At 39.9% G+C, this 27764-nt stretch overlaps 1 protein-coding gene across 1 annotated transcript in view; it reads left to right on the top strand.

Moving 5' to 3' along the window:
* Positions 1-27764, top strand: part of RGS6 (regulator of G protein signaling 6) — a 245064-nt gene that overhangs the window by 2138 nt on the left and 215162 nt on the right. The window contains exon 2 of the mRNA XM_057366715.1: positions 13814-13918. Within this exon, the coding sequence (XP_057222698.1) occupies positions 13835-13918 (84 nt within the window). The 5' untranslated portion in view covers positions 13814-13834. The remainder of the gene's footprint in view (positions 1-13813; positions 13919-27764) is intronic.

Below are 27764 nucleotides of genomic sequence, written 5' to 3'. Positions count from 1 at the left end.
TTTTTTTTTTTCTTCTTTCTAAGGGAAGTTGCAATAGGTTGCTGCTAGAGTAATTGTCAATGCTGCTTACTTTGGTTTATCTCTGACAGCTCCTATAATGCAGGTAGTGCAGATATCTGTTTTAATCAATGATGCCTGCCGAGAAGAGGAAAAGGTGTGTCCTCTTAAAGCAGCAGTTTCTTCCTTGCTAATCACCTCCAAGGTGTTTCAGTGTCTAGCATGTAATTCTGGTGGAGCACACTTGGTGTGACAGAGGTGAGCAGAACACTTTTCATTCATGGCAGTAACTCTGCTTTTGTTAGTGCTTCTGGGGCAGCTGAGGAAAGCTGAACGTATGGACAGGAAATGCTAGGCTTTGTTGTCYCTTTGAGCAGCCAAGAAGGGGAGAGAAGGAGAGGGCAGTCCTGTCCCAGCAGACTGCAGCAAACTAACAGATGGCAGGGAAAGAGAAGAAGCTAATATACGTGGAGTAGCAGGAAGAGAAAATAGCTGCAGTGTGTCATTTTACCATGGTACGGTAGGATGCTGTGTTAGTCCATGGTGAAACTTCAGGATTTTGCATTGCTGTGGCTCAGGCTTCCTAACAGAAACACTAGAGTGTTGTGGGGTGATGATTTCTTTTCTTTCCTCGGTATATCATGATAGAAGTCCTCAGCTTTTCAAGAACAAGGGTAACTAACCTGTGGGCTTTGGCTGGGTATACCTTTAAAATCTGAATCAAACAATGCAGTTGTATAGTGTCAGCAGAACAAGAGTGAACTGCACTTTCCGTGCCCAATGTTGCAAGAGTACTGTTTTGCCCTTATGATGGGTTCTTGTGTTGTTTGTTCTCATTATCTGGAGCTCTCTCACCYAGGCTCTCTAGAGAGGGGAGATTGTAGGAACAAACAGGTCCGCTTCACCAAGCTGCCCTGGACAGTTCAGGTTACAAACATTTCTCCTAGTTGTCAGAACTGAACTACTCTTAGTTCCTCCTGGGACTCTTCTCAACATTTTCATGGCTGCATTATTATCTAGCTCAATTCACGCCATGGCATTATAATTGCAAAGAAAACCTGGGTAGAATATGAAAATTATGTTGATGATTTGGAAGGGAGTTTTTTCATGTCAGTCTTAGAGCTGCTGTTCCCAGTTCCCAGGTAAGATAGCACCCTGCCATGTGAAGTATCAAGCAGCATGGTGGCCCTGTGCTGTTACTAAAGGTGTAGTAGTATTTTTAACCCTGTTCAATTGCAGCTCGGTCTTTGTGAGACAAGCTGACCAGAGCTGTGCTGGCCAAGCACATTTCAGAAACATCTGGGTGGCTGTAGGTGGTGATAGATACGATCTTGGTTTTTTTTCTGAAGCATCTGGTCAGTTACTTTGTTCTTTTGAAGTTATACATTTGACTTGCTCAGGCTACAAAATTTCCTCTTTGCATCTTTGAGCACTTACATATAGTTGTCTTCATAWTCTGAACTGTATTATTGTGGTCCTACATCTCGAAATCTATTTTTCTTCCGCAATTTTTGCCTCCATTCTTCATCTCTTTCTGTCTGGTGACTGAGAGCAATGCTTGCATTGTGATGGTGGTAGATTCATGGGGCTTAGAGGTGGCTAGAGTACTTTGCAAAATTCAGTGTGTCTTTATATTTTTGAAAAGATAATAATAGATGTATCATGGAGAGTTCTAAACTGTTTGATTACAACTTTCCTTTAATAATATAGTGGCTTTTACAGTTTGTAAAGGATGATATTAGTATCCACAGTGTTTTCTTAATCTCTACAAATTTTACCGTGAAAAGATGTTTTAATGATTTCAGTTACTGTTTCCAACTAGAGTAATAGCATATTGTGGTGACTGAGGAATGAGCTAATTTCTGTTGTGTTCCATCTATGAAGAGGAGCAAGAAAGAGGAGCTAATTTTTGTTTTTCTTGTTGGTTGTCAAGCTCTAGAAAGATTGTGGAGTCAAGAGAGACTGCTGCTACCCACTTGTGTTGCATCAGATCTCATACTATTTTTTAACATTTCTGTAGCGTGTGGCAAAGACTGCGGAGAGAAGGAAAGAGAGGAAGATTAAAATTTCAGTGAGCAATAACGTTCGGACACTTTGACATCCCAGGAGCTCTGCATTGTCATGCTGGAAGCAGCTATCTATTCCTAGACTCGGCAGCACAGGTGCTGCCCTTTGCCTGTACAGGGTGGTGGGGAGCATGAGRTAATGAGAAGGAATTAGTGCTGCACTTCTGTAGGGATCTTAAATTACACACTACAGACATTATCCTAGTGGTAAAGGACAGTATTTCATCTTTTCATTGTGCATATAGAACCTGGCATCAGTGGTGGAATGTTCATAGGGTAGTTAAAGATTCTTGTACTGATTACTACTACTATTCTATGGGCATGTGTGTTAAGCAAATGATAATTAGTGGCTTGAAAGTCAAGGTTTAGATTTTTCTCTGYCATTTGTTATGTGAATGTGCGAAGTCACTTAATTTCACTGTATTTTAGTTTATCATTTTGTAAAAGAAAATAGTATTTTCCTCTGTCACAGATGAGCAACTAGTTTTGGATTATGTGTTCATCAGTGCAACAGCAATCTGGCAGAGACATGTATTAGCTCAATTTAACAAACTGTCTTCACAGGAGTATTATAGTATTACAGCATCAGGAGTAAAGTATTTCAGTATTTACAATGTCTGTTGCCTATAYTGGTATTCGTAGCAGTCCAGTTATGGCATTGGGAAGTTCAGGTTAATGGACCACAGCACTGGGATTTGTAGGCTCTGCTGAACTCTGTGGATGTGTGGGCTTGAGCTAGCTGATTCAGGAGTGGCTTAAGTGCTTTTTACATTGCAATTACTGAAGTGATTTGTGTGTAATTTGCATCTGAAAAGGCTGTGTGCTGTTGTGATAAACAGCAGGGCAGTGAAATTGTAGTATATTGCATCACATCCTTGAAGYAGAAGGGATGCAACCAGTTGTGTTCATTTGCACCAAGGGTATTTCATAGTGCTGCATCTTCAAGGACACCTGTGCTTTTGGGCAGCAARTTTCCCATTTTATTTGATTGCAGGTACTTGCAATTTTCCATCCTCTTGAGAATGAACAACCAGGAAGAGCTCTCAGCACTTTGGGGCATTTTAAATGAGATTATGCAGTCAATGATCAATGTGGGGCTGGATTGGTTCTATCAACTTGCATRAAATTGCTTGAAGGGAATTTCATTTTAGCAAGCTCTGTTTGGAACACGGAGTATAGGTGGAGTAAATCTGAATTTGGAATCTAACAGGTACTGAGGCCTGTGCTTTGTTTGTTTGGGTTTTTTAATTTTACTATTTTCTTGTCAGTCTGTATTTGAGCATCCATTATTTTGTGCTTCTTCTCATTCAGTTTTATATTGGAATCAATTTTCTTCTGTTTTCAACTTACTGGATACAATGTAAAAGACAAAGTGCATCCCATCCCCCAGAAGCAGCTTACTGAAGCTGCAGTTCCTATTTTCTATGGTACATGAAGGCAAGGCCCTTTTAGAGATGGTGTATTTGATGGACCAACTTCATAGAACAGGATGCTCTTAGTGCACCTTAACTGATCCAGTGGAAGATTTATATTGGAGAATGGATTAGAAGTCTACCCTCAAGCTTTGTATTATCAGTACAGTTACTCATTTTCCACAGGGAATGATTCTAGTCAATAAGTCTGCATTGTTGCAAAACAACAGAATACAGCTTCAGCTTTGTACCTGCTGCTCCTTGCAGGCTGATAGGGCTGAATAAATATTGCTGGAGTTTGGGATCACCAATTCACATGAAGTTCAAAGTTGAGCTATAGCTCTCTCTTTGCATTTCTAAATTTATGTAGTACTGACACTTGTTTTAGTTAAATATTCAGCATATACTTGCTATCACATTCTTTGTAGCTATCCTTGGTAACAGCRTGTTGGCTCAGAGCCTTTCCAAGAGGCCTTGCGCTCACAGCAGTATTATTTTATTGGAACGGAGACTGATTACCAGTGAACACTGCAATTTTTTTTCTGAATTCTTTGGAAGAGAGGTGGATGTATTGGAGGCAGTTTCTTCCTGGTATAACATCATTCTAGTCCATTAAAAGTAAATTTAGTGTGYGACTGCCCATTCTAACAAATTATTTCATAAAGAGAAAAAATTGCCTAGTTAAACCAGCAATTCATATGTCAATATTCACTACTATCCGTCTCCATTCCACTTTTCCTTCTGGTTATCTTGGGRAGTCAAGGCCTAGTCAAAGTTAGATGCCAAAGGTTACTTTATATTGACTTCCTCCCCTAGGTTTCCTGGATGGAAGATCCAGATCCAGAGGGTATATTCAGCATTCTAGAATAGCTAAAAATATCTGCAGATTTAGATATATCTAGATTCAAAATAGAGTGTGCGGCAACCTGAGGAAGGGGGATGAAAGTAATCCACATTTGTGGTTTACTGAGAAGCAGTCTGAGCACCTGCCAGGTGACTGAGGCAGATCACCAGCACCTCACACAGATGGAACAACTGGAACTGTCCATCCTGAATTTTGTCTGTTAGACAAGTTACATGAYAGTGTAAGCACTACCACAGGTGTTGTTAGATGGAGAGAAAACTGCTCAAGGCCATGGAGAGCACTGTTTTTGGAGGTGGTATGAGGCCTTGGTGATCCCAGGTTAGCAATATTCTGCTYAGACTGCCACACCACGAGTATTCACTCTTTTTATTAACAGACATACATAACTGGAACAGCAAATTATTGGGAAGGAGTACCTACAGACAGCTACACATTAGATTACTCAGGGGTTGAGTTTAAACTTGTGTCTATCTGCAGGAAGCYAAGTAACTTGGATTGAGAGCTAGTTTGTTCTAATAGATAGCTGTGCCCATACTGCATATMCTTGACCATAAGGATTGCAGGTGCTTGCAATCAGCTACTGGCCCTCAGCTGTTTTCTCTCTCTCSTGAAGATACAGTGATTATTGTGGATGATTTTTTTTTCCAGCACAGTGTTTAAAAAAACCCTGAGATTGTCCTGCAGCAGAGGTTGTGCATTGTAGGACTTGGGACAGCTGTATGGTGTTGCAGGACCTGTTGGGAGACTGTTGCAGCCATGGATAAGAAGTAGGAAGYCAAACCCTGTGTAAGATCATCTATGCGGACTTTTGAGAGCAAATCCTGATGATGGAGAATTATGTTCCCAGAGCTAAATCTGCTTAGGTTTGCAGCCCTGCAAAAGAGAACCTGGGAGMAATCTAGCATTAAGAACTGTGGGTGATCAGGAGCCCAGAGCTTGCTCCCTGCCCTAGTACTGTGGGGAAATGTGGACTTACCTGTAGGATGTTTTGAGGCAAGTTTTCCACAGGGAAGCACTTAGTTATTGAAGGGCACTGCACTTTTAGGAAATGTCTGTAAGAGTAGTACAAATTGGAAATCCCAGCCTTCATCTGAATACCAGTTTCCCTAAAATGAAGAAAAAGGGAATGTCCAGGAATTGAGTCCTTTCTTCCTGCTCTGTCAGAGTGAGGCAAAAGAGTCTTGGCTTGTTCCTTGGCCTAGATGTGTGCCCATTCTTCATCCTGCCGTTGTAGAGTGAGAAAAATGTTGAGCTCCTGAGCATCATCAAGGGGCTCCCTGTGTGCTGGTACCTAAGAAAGAAGAAGAATGGGGTCGTTTAGAGCCCTTGAATTCTCCCAGTGTGAACAAAACTGCTTTCCCACAAACAGAGAGGAATTTGTTTGGTGAAAATTTGAACATTAAGTGCAGCTGCTGGAATTGTTTATACTTTGTTCCTTAAAAAAGGCAACAGACTTAGTATTGTTGATAGTACTGCAATGCTCAGCACTTGCAAGGAGGGGCAGAAGGCCTGGGATCATCTTCTATAGGAAACTATTTTCAGAGTAACTTCAGAGTTACAATTTCATGTCCAAAACAGTCATTTTAAGGATTTTTAGATGCATTGGAGCTGTACTTCACTGATCAAAAGCAGACTTCCTTCTCTGCCACTCCTTGCAGGGGAGCAATGCCATGGTATCGAGGGTGGAGCCAGACCTTCGCTGTGTCACTGCTGGCTGTGGGGTGGCTCCCTGTGTGGGAATTCCCTGTCCCTGCTTCAGTAGCCCTTATGTCCTCCTCATGTGGCTCCAGGAAGGACATGCTTGCAGAGTGTTGACCCACTGGGAATGGTGGTGATGTGCCATGTGTAGCACCAGTGTTCCCCCTCSTCGCCAGAAAGGGAACTGGTGGAGATGGTGGAGTTTTGATCTCAGCTCCAGTCTTCCTGGCWTTGGTCCATTCAGGTGGGTGTTGTATCAGTTCCTCTTTGGAAAGTTATTTCACCAGTTATACAGGTTTACTTCTGAAGGAGAAGTAGAGGTGAATTGTGCAGTGCTACAATGAGCACAATTATATATACTCTGCTTTTGCACACCACGAAAAGTGGAGTATGTCCCAGGTAGCACCTGGGGATCCTCTGGTTGATGTATTCCCCTTGGTCAATGGGATCAAATTAATGACAGGCTGCATGTTGCCTTCCAGTTTACACAGTTTGCTTGGTGTGCCCCTGTCCTGGTTTAATGAAATAATAATTAACTAGAACATGAACTTGTGCGGTTTAGGGAGATTTATGTCATGGATGTGAAATATCAACTTAATATTAATGGTGATTAATTGAATTCAGAGTAAGTGATTTTTCCTTGAGACTSTCCCCTCCTGTCATCTTAATAATAACCTATTTGAGCTAAATATTCTAGCAGATGAGGTAGAGATTTTTCCTATKAGGTAATTATCAGCTCAGCAAGGCATGTGGATATATGATTTCTCAGGCTTGTGGAAAGTCATGTAGTCTAGTTGTATTTCACTAATTAGAAAAAAATTAACTAGGTATTAATGACATGAAATTGTAATTTAGCCTATGATTGTGAGCTAGTGCACTAAATCTCTCATGATTTGATATTAACACTACGTGTCAATTACAAACTGCCCTTGAAATATATTAATTACATAGCATAAAGGTAATTTTCACTTATTGTCACCCAAAATTATATTTCAGCTGAGCAGTCCTGATAGATATCTCCATAGGAATTCATTTAGCAAATTCTGTTTTCTGTGATTGGGTTTTTACATATTTTAACCAACCACCTTATTTTATCTCAGATGTACAAGAAATGTTTTGCACTGAAAACTTTGCATATTAAGTTGACAATTTATTTATTACAATGCAGAATAGGAGTTGAAATATGACCTTTTACTAGTTTGTTAAATCCAGATTATATTTTCAAGAAATAGTTTGTTTTGTAGGATTTCTTTTAATTTTGTACCTCTTTCTTTATTATGTATAAACCCCAAGGYCTATGAGGACTCCTAGATGTGCTAATTTCTATGAAACACATGGGGTTCTCTGTCTGTAAGAGGTTTCTTTCAGCAGTCTTGTTTCTAATGCTTTTTCTGAGAGCAATCAAAGTGTTTGAGAACACTAAGGGGAATCAATTAATTTACTGCTCAAATGTTTTCATTGAATTTACACATACCAAGAGATTAAATGCTGACTGTATTTATGGATTAAAATGGAAAGGTTGTTGTCTTTGAAATTTTATAATTACTGTTCTGTATCAGAAACTCTAAAAAGGTAAACTGAAAAAGAAATTTTCTTGRTTTTCAGGGCATATCTTTAATGGTTATTCCACTTTAAAATTCACTGATCCTTCTGTGACATATGGGAGGGAGCCTTATCTCTTTGCAGCTTCTGCTTTTTGGGAGAGTGTGAGGAGCCTGATCAGATAAGAGAGAGAGAGAGAGAGTGAGAGAGAGAGAGAACTCTTACTGTGATTCAGTGCATTTTGTCAGTGGCTGCCTGTCTAATCCAGTGTGCTTATATTTCTTGGGGGAAAAGCAGAAATGTTCTATAATAAAGAATAAAACATAAAAAGGAAAAAAAAAATCAGTGAGAGGCAAATGTACCCTCTCTTTTTAGCATATTTTTGGGAATATTTTTCAAAGGCTTAATATGCCATCTTATCCATAAACAAGAAATTGAAGACTGCTGATTTTCTCCTTGTGTGTGGCAGGGTGAGAGAATGGCTAGCACAAATGGTTTTCAATTTTTATCACTTTTGCTGCTGAGGAGTCCAGATTACTGCAAGCATGGCCATTGTGAGAGAAACAGCTGTGGGAAAACTGCATCTTTGAACATCAAAGTTGAAATTTAGAGACTATTTATTTTTTCGAAGACACGCATTTCGATTTAGATTGCTGRTGTGTGGATGCAAGCTGGGATCAGTTAGCCCCGATAGTAACAGCAAACTGCCCATAGGTGGGAGGAGCTGACAGTACTCTTYAGATAATAATTGGTCAGGCTCTTAACTGGAGGCTGTGTGGAATACTTCTATTTCATTTTTTTTTTTTTTGGCTACATAAAATCTTTGTTTTCACTCTTCTCAGCTAAGTGTAGCTAAAATTTCTTTATAAGACCGAGCTGGATTCACTCCTGGCTCATGCATCACAAACATGTACTTAGAAAAAGGTTCAGAGGGCAGACTCTCTTTTCTGTCTGGGTAGTGTTGTAGGGTTGACTTTCTGCTTGCATTGGGAGTGAACTGGGCTGACAGTGAGGAAAAAATTGTGTGGGTTTTGTTGGTTTGTTTTTTAACAGAGAACTGTGCAAATCAGATGTGGACTTTCWCGCACGGTTATATTAATTAAAGAGTTGTAAATGTGGCACGTTAACACAGTATTAGGGTAAAAAAAGCTGTACTTTGGCCATGGGCAGTCTCATCTGTGTTTGCAGCAGGTAGCCTGCATCACTGGAGCCCTCTGGGCTCCCTGCCCTTCTCCCTGGTGATCTTTTCCCTGGCAGAGATGGAGAGCTGGTCCCTTGGGGCTATACCAAAACTGCTCCTTGGTCAGAAGTGACATTGCCCTGTAGCCAGCAGTTTGTCTGTGTTCACTGAGTGTTACCTCAGTGCCACAATCCCCCAGCTAGTGAGAAAGTTCCATTAGAGAATTGGCTGGAGACCAGGCTTTAGCATGGTACAAATACAGGAAAGCAGTCCCTGAGGTTCTTGGAAAGCCACACTGATACAGGTGTGGAAGAAGCAACAAGGAAAGGCATGCTGTTGGACCTCACATTAGCTAACAAAGACCGTCTTGTTGGAGATGTGAAAGTTTGGGGCAACTTTGGCTGCAGTGACCACAAGATTGTGGTGATCAGTATCCTGCTCGGGTGAAGCAGGGCAATGAGTAAGGTCTCAGCTGTGGACTTCAGGAGAGCAAATTTTGGYCTCTTCAGGAACCTTTTGGAAAGATCCCACTGGAACGYCCCAATGGGAAGAGGTGTCCCAAGAGAGCTGGTCAATATTTGGAGATAATTTCCTCCATACTCAAGACTGGTGTATCTGCAGCCCTAGGGAGAAAGTGTGGAGGAAGGAAGACTTTCCTTGGTTGWGGAGGGTTGGGTCAGAGATCATTTAGTCCAGCCACATGTCCACATGGCGCCTGATGGGCCTTTTTAGCACCCACGAGTATTGATGAAACTGGTGGACATCATTGCTAGGCCACTCTCAATCATCTTTTAAATGTTATGTCAGTCAGGAGAGGTGTTTGAGGACTGGGAGAAAGCAAATGTCACCACAGTTTTCAAACAGCACAGGAAGGAGAACTCAAGGAGCTACAGAACTAGTCGCCCTCATCTCAGTCCCCAGAAAGGTGATAAAATGGCTTGCCTCGGAGGCCATTTCTAAACATGTGGAAGACAAGAAGGTGATCTGGAGTAATCAGCCTGAATTCACCAAAGGGAAATCATGCTTAAGCAATGTGATTGCCTTCTATGGTGGGATAACTGCCTRGATAGCTGAGGGGAGAATATTGGATGTTGTCTACCTGGACTTCAGTAAGGCTTTTGACACTCTGTCCCATGATATCCTCACAGGCAAACTCAGGAGTGCAGATGGGACATGTGGACAGTGAGGTGGTTTGAGAGTTGTCTGAATGCCAGGGGGATTARGATCAATGGTMMAGAGTCTTGTTGGAGGCTTGTCACTAATGTGTCCCCCAAGATTCAGTAGTGGSTCCAGTATAATTTAATTTGTTCATCAGTGCTTGAGTGAAGGGACAGATGCCTCTTCAGCAAGTTTGCTGATGACACAAAACTGGGAGGAGTGGCCCCAGASCTCTGTGCAGCTCTTCAGAAAAATCTTGACAGGTCGGAGGTAGGAAAGCAGTTCTGTGGAGAAGGACTTGGGGGTTCTGGTGGACAGCAATCTGTTCATGAGCCAGCAGTGMCCTTGTGGCCAAGAAGGCCAATGGTGTCCTGGGGTGCATCAGGAAGAGCGTGGCCAGCAGGTCAGGGGAGGTGACACTGCACATCCTCCCAGCCCTGGTGAGGCCACATCTGGAGCAGTTCTGGGCTCCTCAGTACGAGAGAGACAATGGAGCTCCTGGCGTGGGTCAAGCAAAGGGCTGCAAAGATGAAGAGGGGACTGGAGTATCTTCTTGTGAGGAAAGACAGAGGGAGCTGGGCCTCTTCAGCCTCAAGAGGAGATAGCTGAGAGGGGACCTCATTAATGTATTTAAGTKTCTGAAGGAAGGGTGTCAGAGGATGGAGCCGGGCTCTTCTCAGTGGTGCCAAGCAACAGGACAAGAGTCAGTAGACAGAAACTGATGCACAGGGAGCTTCACCTGAACATGAGGAAGAACTTCTTTACTGTGTGGGAGAGTGTGCACTGGAACAGCTGCCCAGAGAAGGTCTGGAGTCTCTCTCACTGGAGAKATCCAAAAGCTGTCTGTACTCAATCCTGAGTAGCRTGCTCTAGGGTACCTGTGTGAGCAGGGAGGATGGACCTGATGACCTCCAGTGTTTCTTCCAACACCAGCCATCCTGTGTTCTGTGAAGCAGTCCTGCATTCCCTGGGTGCCGAGCTCCACTTGGCTCCTATATGTTAAAAAGCACAGGTGTAATGGAATCCATGGGACCCAGCATTGCTGTGCTTTCACCTTAAAGAGCCAAGAACATGACCATGTCTTATCASTGTTTTATCTGTAGTCTTTTTTGTTTTTCTTGTGGCATACCTAKGAGAAGGAATTCCTTTTAGTGATTTTAAAAAGGGTATAAAAGAAAGAGAAAAAACTTGGATGATGGTCAGAGCCCTCACAATTCCTCAAGGGCCCTGGCTTGGCCTCCTAAGGCTCATCCCAGCAGCAGCAGTATCTGGGCTATGTGGGGGGGATGCCTACACTTATCTCTGCTCCAGGGTGCACCTCAATCCTATCTCATCTCCTGCCTTGTTCTCTGAMATGTCCATCCTGCTGTCATTCCTGCAAAGGTGGCCCTGCTGCTGCTGCTCCTGCCTGAAATCCAGCAGGAGATGCTGGGCACTAGTGGGAGTCACTTCTGCCAATTTCTGACTTCCAGCAGCAGATTGGTTCACTTGTATTGATTACCYTATGTAGATGTTGTGTAGATCTACATGTTAGGCTTACACAGATGTTCAAAGTTAATGGCTCCCTCGATGTCACCATGAGCAGCATGCCAGCTACTGCTGCATATTGTACATGTTGTTATTGTCTTGTTGCACTGGAATAGATGAAAAGCTTCAAGAAGTGCTATGGGGGAAAATCTGGAAGTACCAGAAAAGATCAAGTGAGCTGACAGTGTAACAAGAACAACGGAGTTTGTATATGTGGATGTTCAAAATGAATAATGCAATGAGTGAAGCACTGCTCAGTAATGCTGCAGAGGGCTTTTCAGTTAGGAACTGGGATTTTGTTCTTTTAAGAGCATTTCTTGATTGAAAGTTAGTTGCAATTGTTTTCTTTTAAAGCATGCATAAAAAATTTCACATAATGTAAGTGGTGAATGTGGTTTTTATATACTKCAGGTGAAGCTGAAACTTGTGTGACTTGACATATGCTTTCAACCCTGCTTTGTAATTCCCTTCAGAAAGTTACATAAAATCTCAACCCAGTTCTTGCTCCATTCAGTTAAGTGATGGTAACCCAGAGCCACTAATTCTTCAGTGTCTTGAAATCATAACCAAGTATTGTGAAAATGCACATTCGTGTAAATAATTTGAAGTGCTRTAATTTGAAAATGCTTTACCCTTTATCATTTGTGTTGTTTGTTTCTGCATCTAATAATTTTGCTTAGAGAATTTATTCCATTTCCTTTTTAGCTCATGACCTGGCACAACAGTGTAGTGTTTGGGCTTCTAGGAAGACRTGAGGTTAAATAGGGATTAAAGTAAATTTGTGTCCTTTAAATATAAAATAGCATCTTAATTGGTATGAACATGCCTTTAAAGGGTGATCTATATATATTGTTTAACTTGGTCTTGAACTGTGCTACTGAGTTTCAGAATTGGTATATGCATGTACAAATGCATTTGTGTCCACTTGTGTGCGTCTGTGTGTGTGYGTGCATRCCTTATAAGATAAGGAAATTAATGAATCTGGATTGATGGAGATTGTTTAACCTTGGTCTTTTTAATGTCTGGCTTAAAGAGGGTATCTCAGCTGCTTCTGGCTCCAGTGAGGGATGCCATGTTCTAGCAGTAGCCTTTTCATTGCTGTGTAAGGACAGAGCTGGGATGTGATCTGAGCTTGTCTGGTTCCAAGCTCTTGACTTGTCCTTGGGAGCTGATAACTGACAGCTAGAATGGCTCAAGGTTTTATTCTACATATAATTATATGCAATGTATGTATATTATATGCTGGGGCACTTCGTTGCCTGTGGCAATGTGAAAGTAAAGGAAAGAATAGGAAAATATCTTTTCCTTAAATAAGGGACACTGTTTAGTGGTGAACTGTGGTTTTGAAATTAATGCCTAAGTTATGCTTGTGTTAACATAGATTTTTTTTTTTTTTAATGTTCTCTGTTTTTAATGAAATRTGATGAGGTGGGATGTTTCAGTATTTTCAGTGTTAAAGAAATTGAACTGATCATACAGTTTTAATGCCAATGTCTGTATGAGGCAATGTAACTTCTTAGGTTAGGAAAGGTCACCACATGGCTCCACAGCAGCCTCTAATTTAAATGTAACTTGTCAAATGTGCTGGTGGAAGAAAAATTCAAAGYACAGCATTTGACTTGAAACTTAAAAGTGTCTTCCCTGCACTAGGCTTTTTATTTTTTTTTTTATTTTAATAATGCTGTTGCCTCGAGGCTTGCATGACCTAGAGGAGATGAGGCAGCAGTTCTGTGCRTCTAGATGATAAAGGAGTATTATGTGTAGTTGTCTGTCTGCGTCCTGCTGCCTCTTCCTGGCTGTGTCATRAGAAGAGGTGAGGGAAGCTGTTTATTCTGAGCAAGCAGCTATGCCTCTCTGGTTCTTGGCTGCTGCTCCGGGGTTGTGGGGAGCTGGAAGTGGCTTGGAATGTCTGCAGGCGACAGCTGTCAGTGTGCCTGCCAGTCTGCTGCACCCGCCGGTTACAGTGGCTCTGCCTCACAGCAAGCCTTTTATCCTTCTTGACTTTTTGTTTACAGGTACCTCAAAGCTTCTGGAAAAGTCAAAGCTGTTTGTGCTATATCACAAGGAAAGGAAGTGTGTGAAGTATTAATTGGAGCTCCACTGAATGGGGACTTGGGATAAAAGTTCATAACTATGGGAGAAATGAGTGTATGTGATGACCCAAACCATAGCTGTGTGAGACTTGTGCTTGGGATGTTGTCCTAGACAAGTCAGTTCTGACACAGTGATAAAATCCTGCATGGGGTGAAGTCTGGAGTGCGATTCCTTCTGTGCCACCCTTGTCTGTCTGCCTGGGAGGCAGCTGTGTGTCCTTGCCACGCTCCAGTGCAGCCTGGAGTGATGCTGACTTTTGCTCCTGTCCTTGCAGTCTGAGTGACGAGACGCGAACATGGCCCAGGCAGCCACTGATCCGAGTAGTGCGGAAACTGCTGACCCAGAGGAGAGCTCTCCAAATATGATCGTCTACAGAAAGGTAAGGACTTGGAACTGTGTGGAAAAATCCACTTTCTGTGTGTTTTGGCTGGTGAAAGGATCTCTCGGCTGGTGAAAAGATTCCATGTCCCTTTTGAAATCAGAGCTACATTTCAGACTACTTGGATGCATAGCTGAAAGAGTTTTCAGGAAAGTAGGTATTTCAATAGTATTTGAGATAGTATTTGAGAGCTTGGAAGTTGAAATCTGTTCAGTGGAAGCACTTGAGCTTGTTGGTATGAAATATTTGATGACAAGCTAATAATCTGAAATTTGTAACCTTTTGTGATCTGACTTTAGGTGATCGTTCAAGTTTACCACAGCTAGCTGAARTAAGTGTACCTACCTTCCSAGTTGCATGATGCTAAGCKTAAAAAGCAGCTGCCAAGCAGCATTCTTTTGGTACTTTTTTCTGTATTCATAATGTGTTTCTTGTTGCATAATTAACAGTTTGATTCTTTGTAGGTCGTTTTTCTTACTTTCCATTGCCTAGATTAAAAAAAAAAAAAGAGTATTTTCTCAAGTGCTAGTGAAAAATAAATTTCACAAAGGTAAAATAACAGCAATGTATGATGTCAAAGAGCCTTCTTTCACCATGATAAAATGTCTTATTCTGAAGTACTTTGGAGATGGTATTAAAGATGAAGGAAAGCTGTATCTATTGACCCATTTGCTAAGGCATTGTTTATTCTGGTGTAGGTGTATCATTTATCTTGGAAATGTCGTATTTTTGAAGTTAAATGAAATAATGTAAATATGCTTTTTTGGCCTGCAAAATATTTATTATGTAGTATGCAGAAGTGCTGTATGTTTCTGACAAAAAAGAAAATTTCCTGCATGGCTTAAATAAGTTACTATTCTGTTAACTTAAGAGCTACAGTGGTAGCTCAGATCGAGTTTCCTTGTGTAGTACGATCCTGAGTGAAATTACTGAAATATGTTGGGGGTACACGGTTATGTTTTCTGCTTACATGAYTGCAATCTTGATGACTTTCATATGCTAAGAAAATAATTTAGGTTTCATATGGAGCATGAGTTGTTTAAAGTGTTAGTTTTTGATATCCATAATTTTGATTTAGTTGTTGTGTATTTGGTTTGGAATCTGGAATTGTTAACATGGGAAAAATTTCTGGGTAATGTGTAGGCTTGTTTGTTTTGAATGTGTTATGAACACACTTTGGCTGCTAATTTGGAAATAGCGCTACTTGGTTAGTCACATTATTTTTTTCCAACCTGTTTGCTGAGMGGTCCGACACCCCAGTGGGCTGAAGTAGATAAGGGGTATGAAAGAAGTGTGGTTGCGTGATCTAGAGCTAGGGCATTAAATCTGCGAGTCTTCAGATTATTCACTTACCTGTTCTTGAAAACRTTGTTTTATTTGTGTGCCTGATCTTCTATTCATCTCACGGCACTCCTGCTTTAGGATTTCTCCATTGCTTTGCCTTTCTGTGTTTCATTATTGTCAAGTAGAATAGCACTTATGAGTACTGTGGYATCAATGGGGAAGGTACTCATAGCATTTGGTTAATCTTTCCTTACTACTTTTCCTCTGATATTAGTATCATCAGCCCTTCATAATACAGTTAYCTGTCAAAATACATAGTTGTCTTTTAGAGTAGCATGCCCCATGCATTTTGCAGTAATAGTGTTTTCTGTATTGCCAGTGTTAAGCTAACACATGCCTGTCAAGTTTTTTTGCTGAGTGTTTCTGTTGCTTTATAAATAAGTAGTGTTGATATCATCTGTTTTTCAGAGTAAATTTTCCTTGRTGACTGACCTTCTAAATCTAATCTAAATAATTTTAGATACTAGTTTTAATACTAGCATTAGATATTATTTGATATTTTGATATTAATTTGATAATAATTAGATTACACATCAATTTATGTTCCTTAGTGTTGAAAAATCAAATGCAAAAACTGAGACAAGACTTTTATTCTTTTGATTATCTCTCCYCTCTCCAAATGAATGTTTAGCTCTTCATCTCTTATTTCCTTTCAAATGGCTTGATTGCCAGTARTGAATGAGAAAACACTGCAGTGGACTCCCTGAAATATTGAACACAATCTGCCRGAATTATCCTGCAGTTCAGGGTTAGTGTTGTGTCGCAGCAGAAGGAAAGGTTTGCTTCTCTCAGCAGGGATCTGAGATGCAATTGTAGGTCCCCCTTAGGAAAAATAAATAAGGGTGGGCTTCAATAATGGGACACAGTAAATCCTGCTGTAAGTGTGAACTATTCTGTTGCTTCTCCTAACTGTAATGTTTGTGGGTTTTGAGGGAGGAAAGCCCTGCAAATAGAAMCCAGAATTTTTAACACTTTCTTTACTGAGAGTCACTGAGGTCTGTTTGACATTCATATACCAACAAGGTGGTTCTAGCCTGGTTTTCTCTTAGTCACTAATGAGAGATAGACACATTTAGAGGACAAACCAGATCTTAGATSGTGCTAAATGTCCCTTTGGAGCAGCCTTTCTCTGTTTTGTTTATGGAGAAAAGCCTAGAACAGGCTGTGCTCTTTATTTAGATAGGTAAAACTAAGCAGGATGGGTTTTGGCCATGCAGAACAAAATAAACTAATTTATTTTGACTCAMATTACTTCATGATATTCTCTATGGACTCCTACAAGCAAATGAATTCTAACTGCTTTGATTGCTACAGCAGATGGTCTCAATGAGATAACTCTTATTTTCTTCTACCTTCAGTGTTAACCTTTTGGGGGTTGATATTTATCAATTTGTGAGGCATGTTGTTTTTTTTGGTTTTTTTGCCAAATCAAAAGTACTCAATGTTTCCCCACTCTTTTGGAGGACACCTGTGTGGGAATTAAGTAGTGCAGATGCATTTTTTACAATAAGTAGTGTTTAGGGTATGATTTGCCTCACCCTAATGTTGTTAAAATGAATTGTACCCTAAACTACRTGAGCTGCAGGTCTCCAGTGGCAGTCTTGGGTGCCTGGTACTTAGCTGTCAGGTGCTTATGCCAGAGGATAGACATTTCCAGTTTAGCCAAGTGCACTCCCCTCCTTGGGCTCATGATGAAAGCTTCCTTTCATGTCTCTGTGTGTCTCAGTGCTGAGCCCTGGGCTCTCACAGGGCTGCAGGTGCTGCTGCAGAAAGGATGTGCTGTCATTTATCTGTGTGGCGCAGTGGTACCCAATGGAAGTGTAAGGGTGCTGCAGATGCTGCATTGCCATTTAAGGACTCCATGAATAAAATCAGTCTGGCCACATCTGGAGAAGATGCTGGTGTRTTTTTTGATGGGATTGCTACTGGGAGAGTGGTGTGCAGTGCTTAGAAGTAAATTCGCTACCCTACCTTTCATGGGAGCAGGGAGTGACATCCTTGCCCTCACTTCAGTCTGCGAGAATTGTGTGAGTGCTGCAGCATGGAAGGAAAAAAATGCAATAAAAAGCCAGWGAGAGGAGAAAAACCACTCCTGGAAAACAGTAACAAGAAATATAAATTGCTTTTAAATGCTGGTCATATTCCCTTGAWATCCAGCCACCCTTGATTAGTCTGCCTTGCAAGTGCTGGTGATTGTCTCAGGGGCCCTTTGGCTTATTGTTACAATAATCCACCTCTGAAAATTCACCTTTTGCAGGCACTATAGAAAGACAAATGGTTCACAGACACCTCCTGACACCAGACCTATTAGGTGACCTATTATCAAAAATAATTTGACAAATCAAATTTTCTTAGAGAAAGCATGCCACTGTAAGAAAAATCARAATATTTAGGGCTTGAATAAATAAAAAGTGAAAATAGCAATAAGGAGGAGTGCCTTGGGAATATAACAAGAAGGWTGAAAACACAGAAATTAAAATCTAAATTGGATAGCAAGGTGTACTTGTTCCTGAGAGAGATCTCTTAGGGAAGAGTTTGCAAATGGTGCTGTTTGAGATTTTTAGAACCACTGGAGCATATATGTTCTGAGGGATATCAAAGTATTGACAGAGAAATGATCTGCATTATCTGATGGTAGATTTCTATTTCTGCTGAATTTTTGCCACAAACATCTTCTATATCTGCTTGCTAACATTGGTAATTAATGAGTTAAATTTTGAATTTKTATGGTTACTCATGGTAAATCTTTTGAACAAGCAGGAAAATCTAATTTTCAAAAGCAATTGCTGCTCTAAGTAAATGTTACAGAAACTTGCAGCTGCCACAAGCTGCTTTCAGAAAAATCTGAGTTGTTTGATACCTTCAGTACTTGGCAGCCTTAGTGTCTTTTTAAATGCTGATTCAAGATTTGAATTGGAATAATTAAAAAAAAAAAAAAAAAAAAGGCAGCCACACATTAGCAGGTTTTCTCCAGGCAGATTCCAGTGTTCTAATTGTGTCAAGTAGCAGGAGTGTTTCTGTCAGACCTGGCCGTGTGTGTTGAGGGGCAGGAAATGAGAGAACAAGCAGTTGTGAAGATAGGTGTGTGCACAGCAAAAATGTTTGGACCATGAAGCAGAAAGATGGGGGAAGAGACTGTTGTTCAAATTAACTGTTCTCATTAAAAAACCCAAGAACCTGGTATTGTGAGCTAGTCAGAAAACGGAGACTGCAATTTGATTGCTCTTAAGTTGTGCTATGAAAAACCATCTCAATAAGACACTGTCCAAGCAATCAAAAGCAGGTGAACCTCATAAGGGTATAGTCCAAATAATGACTTTTTTAAAAAAGAAAAAACTATAGCGTTTTAAAGTAAGATGGATTTCATACATGCAAGTGTTTTTTTATTGTTAAATGTGAGCAGTCTGCATCATTTTTTGAGATTTCCTAACCCCTTCAAGGTTTTATGCTGTTTTTATGGGACGCAGCAGGACCTAAAATGTATTTAAAGTGTTGAATACTTTAGGCGTTTTTTTAATTTGTCTCTTGGGTTATATTTTAGGATTCTGCTGCATGCAAAGGCCTTCTGAACTTTATTTTTGTACCTAAATTCTGAGTTTTTCACAGTTATCTCTCTTGTAACTAGTTCTTTAACATAAAACTGTAAATTGATGATGATAATGCATGAGTTGATAACACTGCAGACCTCCAGACTTCAAATTTTACCAAAGGATTTTTCTGTACTTAGAGATTACTTGATAGCATTTTAAGTCATCTTACTCTTAACATTTCCTGCTTTCTTTCCTTTTTTTTTTTTTCTTTTTTTTTTAAAAAAGGCACTTAATTTCAAGACCTAAAAGCAGTAACCCAAGATTAATCTAGGACTGATTTTGAGAGTATGTATTGGTACTTCAGGAACTGAAATATACACAGTTTTGCATAAATAACATCCAAACTAGTACTGTTAATGCTGGAAAATAAATTTAAACCCAGCCTTGCTACCAAGATGTGTTGACACACAAGTTAGACAGTGGGGGAATTTTAACTCTGCACTTCTGTATTGCACATTGACAGGAAGGTTTCAGTTAATTTATGACTGCAAATACTGATGTGCCTTGGTTGTAAACAGAGGCTAGCCATTTCTTGAAACCTTACTTATTTCTTTATTCAACTGATTAACTGTGTCAACAACTTTGACTGCATAGGGTATTGCATAGAGAGGGGGAAATATCTGTGTTCATGATGGGCTGCTACAGCTGGCTTTTATCCAGGAGATTCCCTCTTGGCATTTCCTACAGGAATGGGGATAGCATTCAGTAATTCTCCTTTCCATACCTCATGTAGTAAAATCCTGGGGACAGTAATTGCAGTAGGGCCAGTAAGTTTAATTKTACAGACAGAGGCTGTACAGTGGGGGACAGAGGTGGGAACAGCCACATACAAGARTGTCAGGTAGGAGCAGCAGAGAAGAGAGTCCTGCATACAGTGGCAAGTCATAACAAAGTTATAGTCCAGTATTGACCAATTGCAATGAAAATCACAAATATAATCCCAGAGTCTTGGAGAAATATTTCCAGGGCAGGGATAGGTGTCAGTAGTACTATCCAAAGAGCCACTCATTTGGCCTTTTCTTGGTCATGGTGTAGTCTTTTCTGTCATCATCTCCTGTCTTCAGAAAACATGTCCTGGTTGCACAGCATGGACTAGAAACAAGTGGTGTGTTTAGCTGAGCAAAAGCTGGTACTGGTGTGCACAAAAATTTTGATAAATTTATGATTGGTAAAAGCAATCTTGGAGTTAGGAGGTGGTTCCTAATTCTTAGAAAAGTGGTGTTCTGGAGCAATAACTGCAGGGAGTAGTGAGACCCAGGAAGCCATGTGGTTTTAGCAGAGCTGTAGGCATGTTTTTGAAGAGGCCTGTATGACATGATATTTTGCAAAAGCAGAGAAAGAGATTCAGTGAGCCAAGAGGTCTCTCTAGCTTTATGGATGCCTTCAGATTACCATGAATAGTATAGTGTAAAAATACAGGATATTTTATTATCTGTAGTATATACATTACAGTGTGTGTGTGTGTGTGTATATATATATATATATAAAATTAGGTAATAGTATAATATAATAATAACCTAATAACTTCTAAATATGTGTATGTGTGTTAATATATATGAGATACTTTCAAACACCCTTTACTGATGCAATAGCAAACAATTTGTACTGCTGAAGTTTGACATGTATCAGTGTCCTTGAACAAAGCGAATGCTACTGACCTTGACTGTAGCTGTCAGGGAAGCCTTGTGGTAAAGCTGGGGTCTGTGGGTTTGATTTCTGCATCAGTCAGATGATATGAATGATTAATGATCGAAGGCATTAGTGTAAAATTGCAAGCAGTTAGTTCCTGGAGCACTTCAGAAGCTGACTTGCATCATTGCGTAGATGCAAACAAGGCTGTCATGCAAGCAGCAGAAACATATTTTTAGAGTCAGGTGGAGGTCATCCACCTGGAGGAGGGACTTTGGGATGCTTTGTGGTTTGTTGTTTCTTTCTATTATTTGCCTTGCAGTAATAGTTAAGATCTGCTTGAAGATTTAAAGATTCAGATTAGTAAGCAGTGTGCAAAGTTACTAATAGGGGAATATGTGTAATGTGGTACGTAGGTGATACATTCTTAGACTATATATAAGATATATTAACTCATTTTATATGGATGTATGTAGGATGCCCTTTCTTATATTTCTTATGTGCCTTAAATCTTTCTATTCACATAATCGTGGATGGATTAATTGGTTTGCATTTCACACATGGCCTTAGCCCCAGTGTAAAGGTGTCCTCAGCTCTCATCTATTGTGTGCTTCTTTGTATTTAGAGGTTTTGATKATAAGCCTGTAGCTTATTTTAATTTTTTTCTCCCTKYTATTCCATAGCAGTTGCCTTATTTAAACTTCTTTAATTTTCTTTCCTCTCTGGCTCATAATTTCTCTGTTCCTGTTTCTGACTGAAACAAACTGTCTCTTGCACCCATAAAAGTCTAATTACAGTGATCTATTACTTTAACTGTTCTCAGAGGCAGAAAAAAGACGAGCCAGGACCAATAGCTATGACAACTTCAAAGTATATTTTTAGCAAAGCAACTAGTGCAAATTTAGAATACAGAGATAAAAAGGGAAGGTTCAGCTAGAGGGTAAGATTATGCTATTCTAGCTGTAGCACTTAGTGCCTTGTATTTTTGGAAATGGTTCTCTTTTATTCCCCTAGCATTTTTCTCATGCCATTTGCTTTGTATTTGTTGTCAGCATTTTAAGTGATGGTCTTGAAATATTTGCACTGTGTTTGTTGATTTACTTTTGCAAGTTGTTTTGGGTGAAAGGCTGAATATTCTTTCTGCCTAAAACTTTATTTTAGYCATGGGCTTGTTTTGCTTACTAGAAACAAAACAAAATGAAGTGGTGAAGCAGTATGGGGCTGCCAGCCCGACTTATTCCAGGAGGCAGCTTTTGGCTATTTCAGATGCAATCTTGAACCTTAATATTAAGACAAAATACTTTGGATGGAATTGGATGAAATGTGCATGATACTGTGTTTTTTTGTTTTGTATTAGAACTTCAACTAAACCCTTATTCTATCCTGATTAATAAAATACCACTTCAGAGGATTATAAACTTCTTTCAAAAGGCTCTGCAATAAGTTTGAGTGGGAGGATTTAGTTCAATAAATAGAATTACATGTGCGGGACCATGAAAATATGCAAATGAAGTGCCATAAAAAAACCTCATGTTTTTCATCCTAAGACATTTTGAAGCATGCTTTCTCATTTTTCATGAGACACTGTTATACCATATTCAAGGGGCAWCACTTACATTCTTTTTACTTTATCACTGCTGCTGTTGTGTTGTATCTTCCTTTTCCTTATCTCTCCAAAGTTAAGTGAAAGGAAGCAAATGGAAAGTAACCAGTTAACCAGACACTGAAGTTCACAGATYGGCTTAACAATGAATTGTATTCTAATTATTGAGTATATTCAATGTCTTAATTAAAAGGCTACATGTCTTTTGCATGGAGAGCGGGAAAAAAGTGTTATTTTAAATTAGATGTTGCCTCTCCCTACTTTGCTCTCCTTAAATATTAATGATGCTCATTAATATTACCTTGCATTAAAGTGTTTGGAAATTATGCTTTAAACCAATAATTAAGGGTCTCTGAAGGTAAAGTGAAACAATTTTATGGCATATACAAGAAGTGGCAAGGTACTATATGGTTTTGTTTAATGGCTTAATTGGCAGTAGAATAAATGGAATAGGTAGGTAGAGAGTTTAATCAAGGAATACATTAATGAACTCATCAGATCTATTTATTGTTTGAGAGACAAAGCACATCAACTGCAATTTCGTTTGTACTTTAGTTTTGTAAAAATGTGGTTCTGTGAGATAGAAGTCAAGCAAATGTTYCTGTTATGTTTTTAAGCTCTAGATGGAAATGGTTTTGTGTACCAGAGTCTTCTCAGAGTTTATTGCTGGAGGTGTCACTTCTGTTCTTCTTGTCTGCCATGKCATCATTTGATGAAAATAGGTTTCATGGCTATTAAGAATTTTCCTTGTTGGTTCTCTTACCATTTCCCATTTTTTCCTTATTTCTTGCGTCAGCTAGAAATTTTAGGAAGGAGACTAGAACTTTTTACGCAAGGAGACCAGAACAGGGATGTGGAGACTGTTTAACAATATCTGTTTGCAAGCACAGTTCTGCTCAGCTTGTTGGCATGACTGGCGGCAGGAGCTGTTTTGGTGTGATGCCCCAAATAAAGGGAATATTTCATTCACTGGTGCTATAATTAGATGCCTTTCCCTAGCAGTAAATCCACCCAATTTTGTTCAACATTGCTTGTAGCTGTGTAAGAATTAGCTCATCCGGTRACTTGCGCAAAATGTCACAAAACCTTGGCAGCACTGGGCTCTTGTCACTTTCACTGTCCCCCCTGGGCTCTTAATAATAAAATTAACTGGAGCTCCGTTAATTATATTTTTTTGAGGCGTAGAAAAACAGAACTGTAATAATGTTACAACTGTTGTYTGCTTGTATGCTGAACATAGTCCAACCATTGGCTTGTGTCTGGAAAGTTACGTGTAGAAAAACAGTGATTGAACCCACATTTTAATAACAGGAAAACATCTGTTTGGAAACAGGGACCCTACATGCATTTTTTTTCCCTTTATCCTCTTACCAGAAAAGGTGATCATCTTTGGTAGTGATTTTTTTTAAAGTATTTTTGACTGGAAAGCACTTCATGTTGAGTTACAGTAAGTTTTCCTTTCTGCATGAAAGAACGAAACCTGCATTTTCAACACTAAAATTGATATTTAAGTAATTCATAGTGTGTTTAGCATCAATGGTGCTCTCTTCTGACTCAACAGATGTCTGAGGATTTCAAGGAGCACAGGGAAGATCTTGACCCAAACCTAACTAAAATTGTGACAGACTGAAAGTTTTGTGGGGTGGCCCATGCTCTGGTTTTGTCTTTGCTAAACTATKGTTTTTCTGTGTTACACACATTTGTGAGTGATAGTACTTAAAGCAAAAAATAGAGGATTGAAGGATAATGCATCAAAAATAGGCAGAAAGGGTAAGTCAACTGAAAGGTGAACCATTTTGGAGAGAAAGTTAAGACTCAATATTGCTTTTAAAAAAGCAGTATTTGCTGACTTAGAATTGCATGAGATGTTTCTAGGATCATCAAGGTTGGAAGAGATCTTCAAGATCATCTAGTCCAGCTGTTAACCTAACATCTCCGTAATCATTCCTAAACATTCCCAAGTGCCCTATCCAGACCTCCCCTGAACACTTTCAGAGACAGTGACTGCACCACCTCCCTGGGCAATTTATTCCATTGCTTAACCACTCTTTCAGTGAAAAAAAAAWTGTCAAATATCTAATCTGAACCTCCTCTGGCACAATTTGAGGTAATTTCCTCTCATCCTGTCACTTGAGACTTTGCAGAAGAGACTGACTCCCACCTTRCTACAGCCTCCTTTTATGAACTTGTAGAGAGCAATGAGGTCCCCCCTTCTCCTCCTCTTCTCCAGACTAAACAATCCCTGTTCCTAAAGTAGTTTTTCAGCAGTCTTAAAAGTATTTGAGTCCACTGTGGGCTGCGTGCAAGCACTAATATAGTCTGTAGATGATGTAATTGTCTTTATTGAATAAACTTGATTTATTTGAGAAGCATTTGGAGGCCCTGAGTCACCCCTGAGGTTCAGACGAAGGCACACAGAAGCTACAAGCTCTTACTCCATTCTGCAGTTTCATGCTTATTTTTTTTCTCCCTTAACTGTTTCAGTTGATGGTCTGGCCATTTTCACAGTGCAGCTGTTTTAAGTTGGTGAAAATTAACTGAAGGCTGAGTGCCCTTTAGGCCGCTTGTCTCAATAGCACTGAGGTCATCTGCTGGGCTGAGGGAGAGCAGTGAAAGGGAAGCATGGTCATATGGTGGGGCATCTACCCCATGGTGGACRCTGCTTTTTACACCCTGATTCTGATGCATTCAGATGAAGTGCTAAGAAGTAGAGTCAGTGACCAGAGAAACCCTTTAATTATGTCAAGTTGCAGAAAGCTTCCTGAGKCATTCAAGGACAAAGAGCTCAGATGCTTCTTTCTAAATGAATTACAAAACTATGCAGCAATGGAAACACTGGCTTCATTACTTTAATTATTTTCTCCATAGTGTCTTAATTTTTTTCATACTTATTATGGCAATTGAACAATTTTCTCTGTGGCAGCTGTGCCACTTCAAGAATATTTTGAATAGGGCAAGTAAAATCCTCKGGATGGGAAACTGGTTAATAAATGGAGATCGCAATGAGAGAGGAAGTGATTGTTTTAGCTTCTAGGCTGACACCTCACAGCCAGATGTGATCCMAACAGTAAGAAAACAATGGTATTTTGCCACCTCTTGCTGGGTCTGTTGGAATTCAGTTCATTCTGTTTGATTTTGTAGAAAACAGACACTCCTTGCAAAAGAAATTACCAGGAGACCCCTGAAGCAGTATGAATTGAGATGTCCAGACAATACCAGTTTGTCCTTCTYGGCTCTGATGGTTTTGGGTTCTGTATTCACAGGACCTGACAGTTTGATTCTGTGGCAAATCAGTGACTTGGAAGGGAAGACAGCCCCTTCAGCACAAAGGAATCCCTCTGGCTCCCGAGACGCCTCACCAGGGTTGACTTCTGAAGAAGCTTCTTAGCTGTTCTGTTTGTCCCTCTTGTGCTCAGCAGTTTGGATAAAAATCATACCCTTTCAATACCTGAAATTTCACTTCAGGCAATTTTAAGTAAGGCTCTTGGAAAGGTCAAGCCCAAGCCCTTGACTGAAGCAGGAGAGTGTGAGGAGCACAGGGAACCCCTTGTTGTCTGTGTTGTTGACGTCCAGGAAGCCAAAGCTTCACTAAGCTGCCTCTGATGTTAAAAAACCAAACCAAACCAAACCAAACCAAAAAGACACAAAAAAACCAAAACAGCAAAACAAAACCCAGAGTAAAACACCTTCATCAACTGAATAAGAATGGGTGAGTATGGTGGAACATGCCTAACACAAACCAAACCAAACCAAAAAGACACAAAAAAACCAAAACAGCAAAACAAAACCCAGAGTAAAACACCTTCATCAACTGAATAAGAATGGGTGAGTATGGTGGAACATGCCTAACAAAGTGATTTGGGATTGTTAGAAAAGAATTGTTCCACTGCCAGTTATGAGCAAGAAGGTGACAGGCAATGTGACTGCTTTTGCTTGGGTCACTGAACGTTTTGCCTGTTTTATGATATTCTGTCTTTGGTAATCTAGTGACCTCACTGTCCATGTCCGTTTGTATTTTCTAAGTGTTGGAGTTTCTTGCTTTGATTTTTTTCCTTAGAACATTGCTGCCTTAGATTGTAAGCATTCAATGCAAGTGCTGAAATCTGATTCAAGAAATGTCTTTTTACCTCAGTGGAATGCTTACTGTACAAAACTTGAATTACTGCTGACAAAATGTTTACCTAATGGAAATCAGTATTATCTTCCTGTATTCCAAAGGATGAGACCTTTGAAGGAAGCATCTGAAATGTTTGATAAGAATTGTTGTTTGTTGTTAGCTCACTAAGTTTGCAAGAAGCAAATTGAACAAATAGTTCAATTATTATAAAATGGCTCTATAATTCACAGGGAAAGTAAATGCTGCAGAGTACATTTTTGGGGGAGACGTGAATTTTTATTTTAAATTTAAATAAACTGTTTATGAAAACTTGTGAACAAGATACCAGTAAGGATTTTTAGTGTGTTTCTGGTGGTATGTTTATCAAATCCAGAAATGGAGACCAAGACTAGCTTAAGTATTGCAATGCATCCATCCTAAATRTTGCCTTGATTGAGATTCTTTTGCATCCTCAGTGAGGGCAAGTATTTCAACCCAGTACTGTGGCATGAGGTTCATAACTCATGACTTCTGGCTTCTGTAGAATTTTTCATTCCTACCATGACATTTTTTTTTTCTTTTTAACCAAGAACTTTTATATTTTGTGGAATGAAAGACAAGAGGTATAGGAACTTAATTTCTTTCTTATTTCCAGTAAGATGAAGAGACCAGAGAACCACAGTGAGTGTTGAATTCATATTCCAGTTAAATGACTTCTTGATCYTGGAAATTTTTCCAGAATCATCCCAAGAAACAGATTTTCTTCTCTGTGGCTTCCTGGCTAAAAGTAGAAATGTGTAGCAAACCATTTACGGTCGTGTCCAAAGCTGTCCTCCGGATATTGCCAGACAGCAAATCAGGGAGCTAATTTAGGCTATCACTAATTGTTTACTCAGGACAGAAAAGAGCTTGTAACAGGGCAAGTGCTCTTCCACATTAAAGAGCGATATGTCCAGAAGAGATGGGTTAAAACTGTGTGGGAATGGTCTCAGGCAAAATCAGTGCTCAGGAAAAAGAGAGGAGGTGGACGAACATGCTTTTTCCCATCAGATTAGGTGGTGACTCTGGCTCACTGTAACTTCTAATGAAATGTTCCCATAGTAGTTGAACATTTCCATTTGGTGTGGCTAATGCTTTTGTGCTTTGTTTAACCTATCCCAGACTTCAGAACAATAAAAGCATGTCTGTGCTCAAAGCAGGTAAAGCTTTTAGGATCTTTCACCCCCCTCTTCTTGTCCTAATTAAGGCCAGAGTGCTCTTTTTCTCTTAGGCTCACATAGAAAAAAATTTCCACAGAGYTCTGTAGTGGAACTACAGCTCTAATATATTGCTGTGGAAATTAGGTTAAGTAAAAGCAGGGGCTCTTGGCCTCTTTTATACATGTTTCTTAATTGTGACTCCTCTGTTTCTGCTCTTACTTTGGGTCAGAGCATGAGTAGCCAGGAGGTGGGTATGGAATTAGAAATTTATTTTTTACACATTGCTGAAATAAAAGCTTCTCCTTGCTGAAAAATTAATCACTGAGTGTTCCAGCACCTTATAAGATATTTATATGTTCTCCTGAGTCCTGTCTCTTCCTGTTAT

Source organism: Malurus melanocephalus, unplaced genomic scaffold (genome assembly GCF_030028575.1).
Source record: "Malurus melanocephalus ecotype Western Australia unplaced genomic scaffold, MMel_1.1 scaffold_2, whole genome shotgun sequence".
Taxonomy (NCBI): domain Eukaryota; kingdom Metazoa; phylum Chordata; class Aves; order Passeriformes; family Maluridae; genus Malurus; species Malurus melanocephalus.
This window is presented reverse-complemented; position numbering and strand designations above follow the sequence as displayed.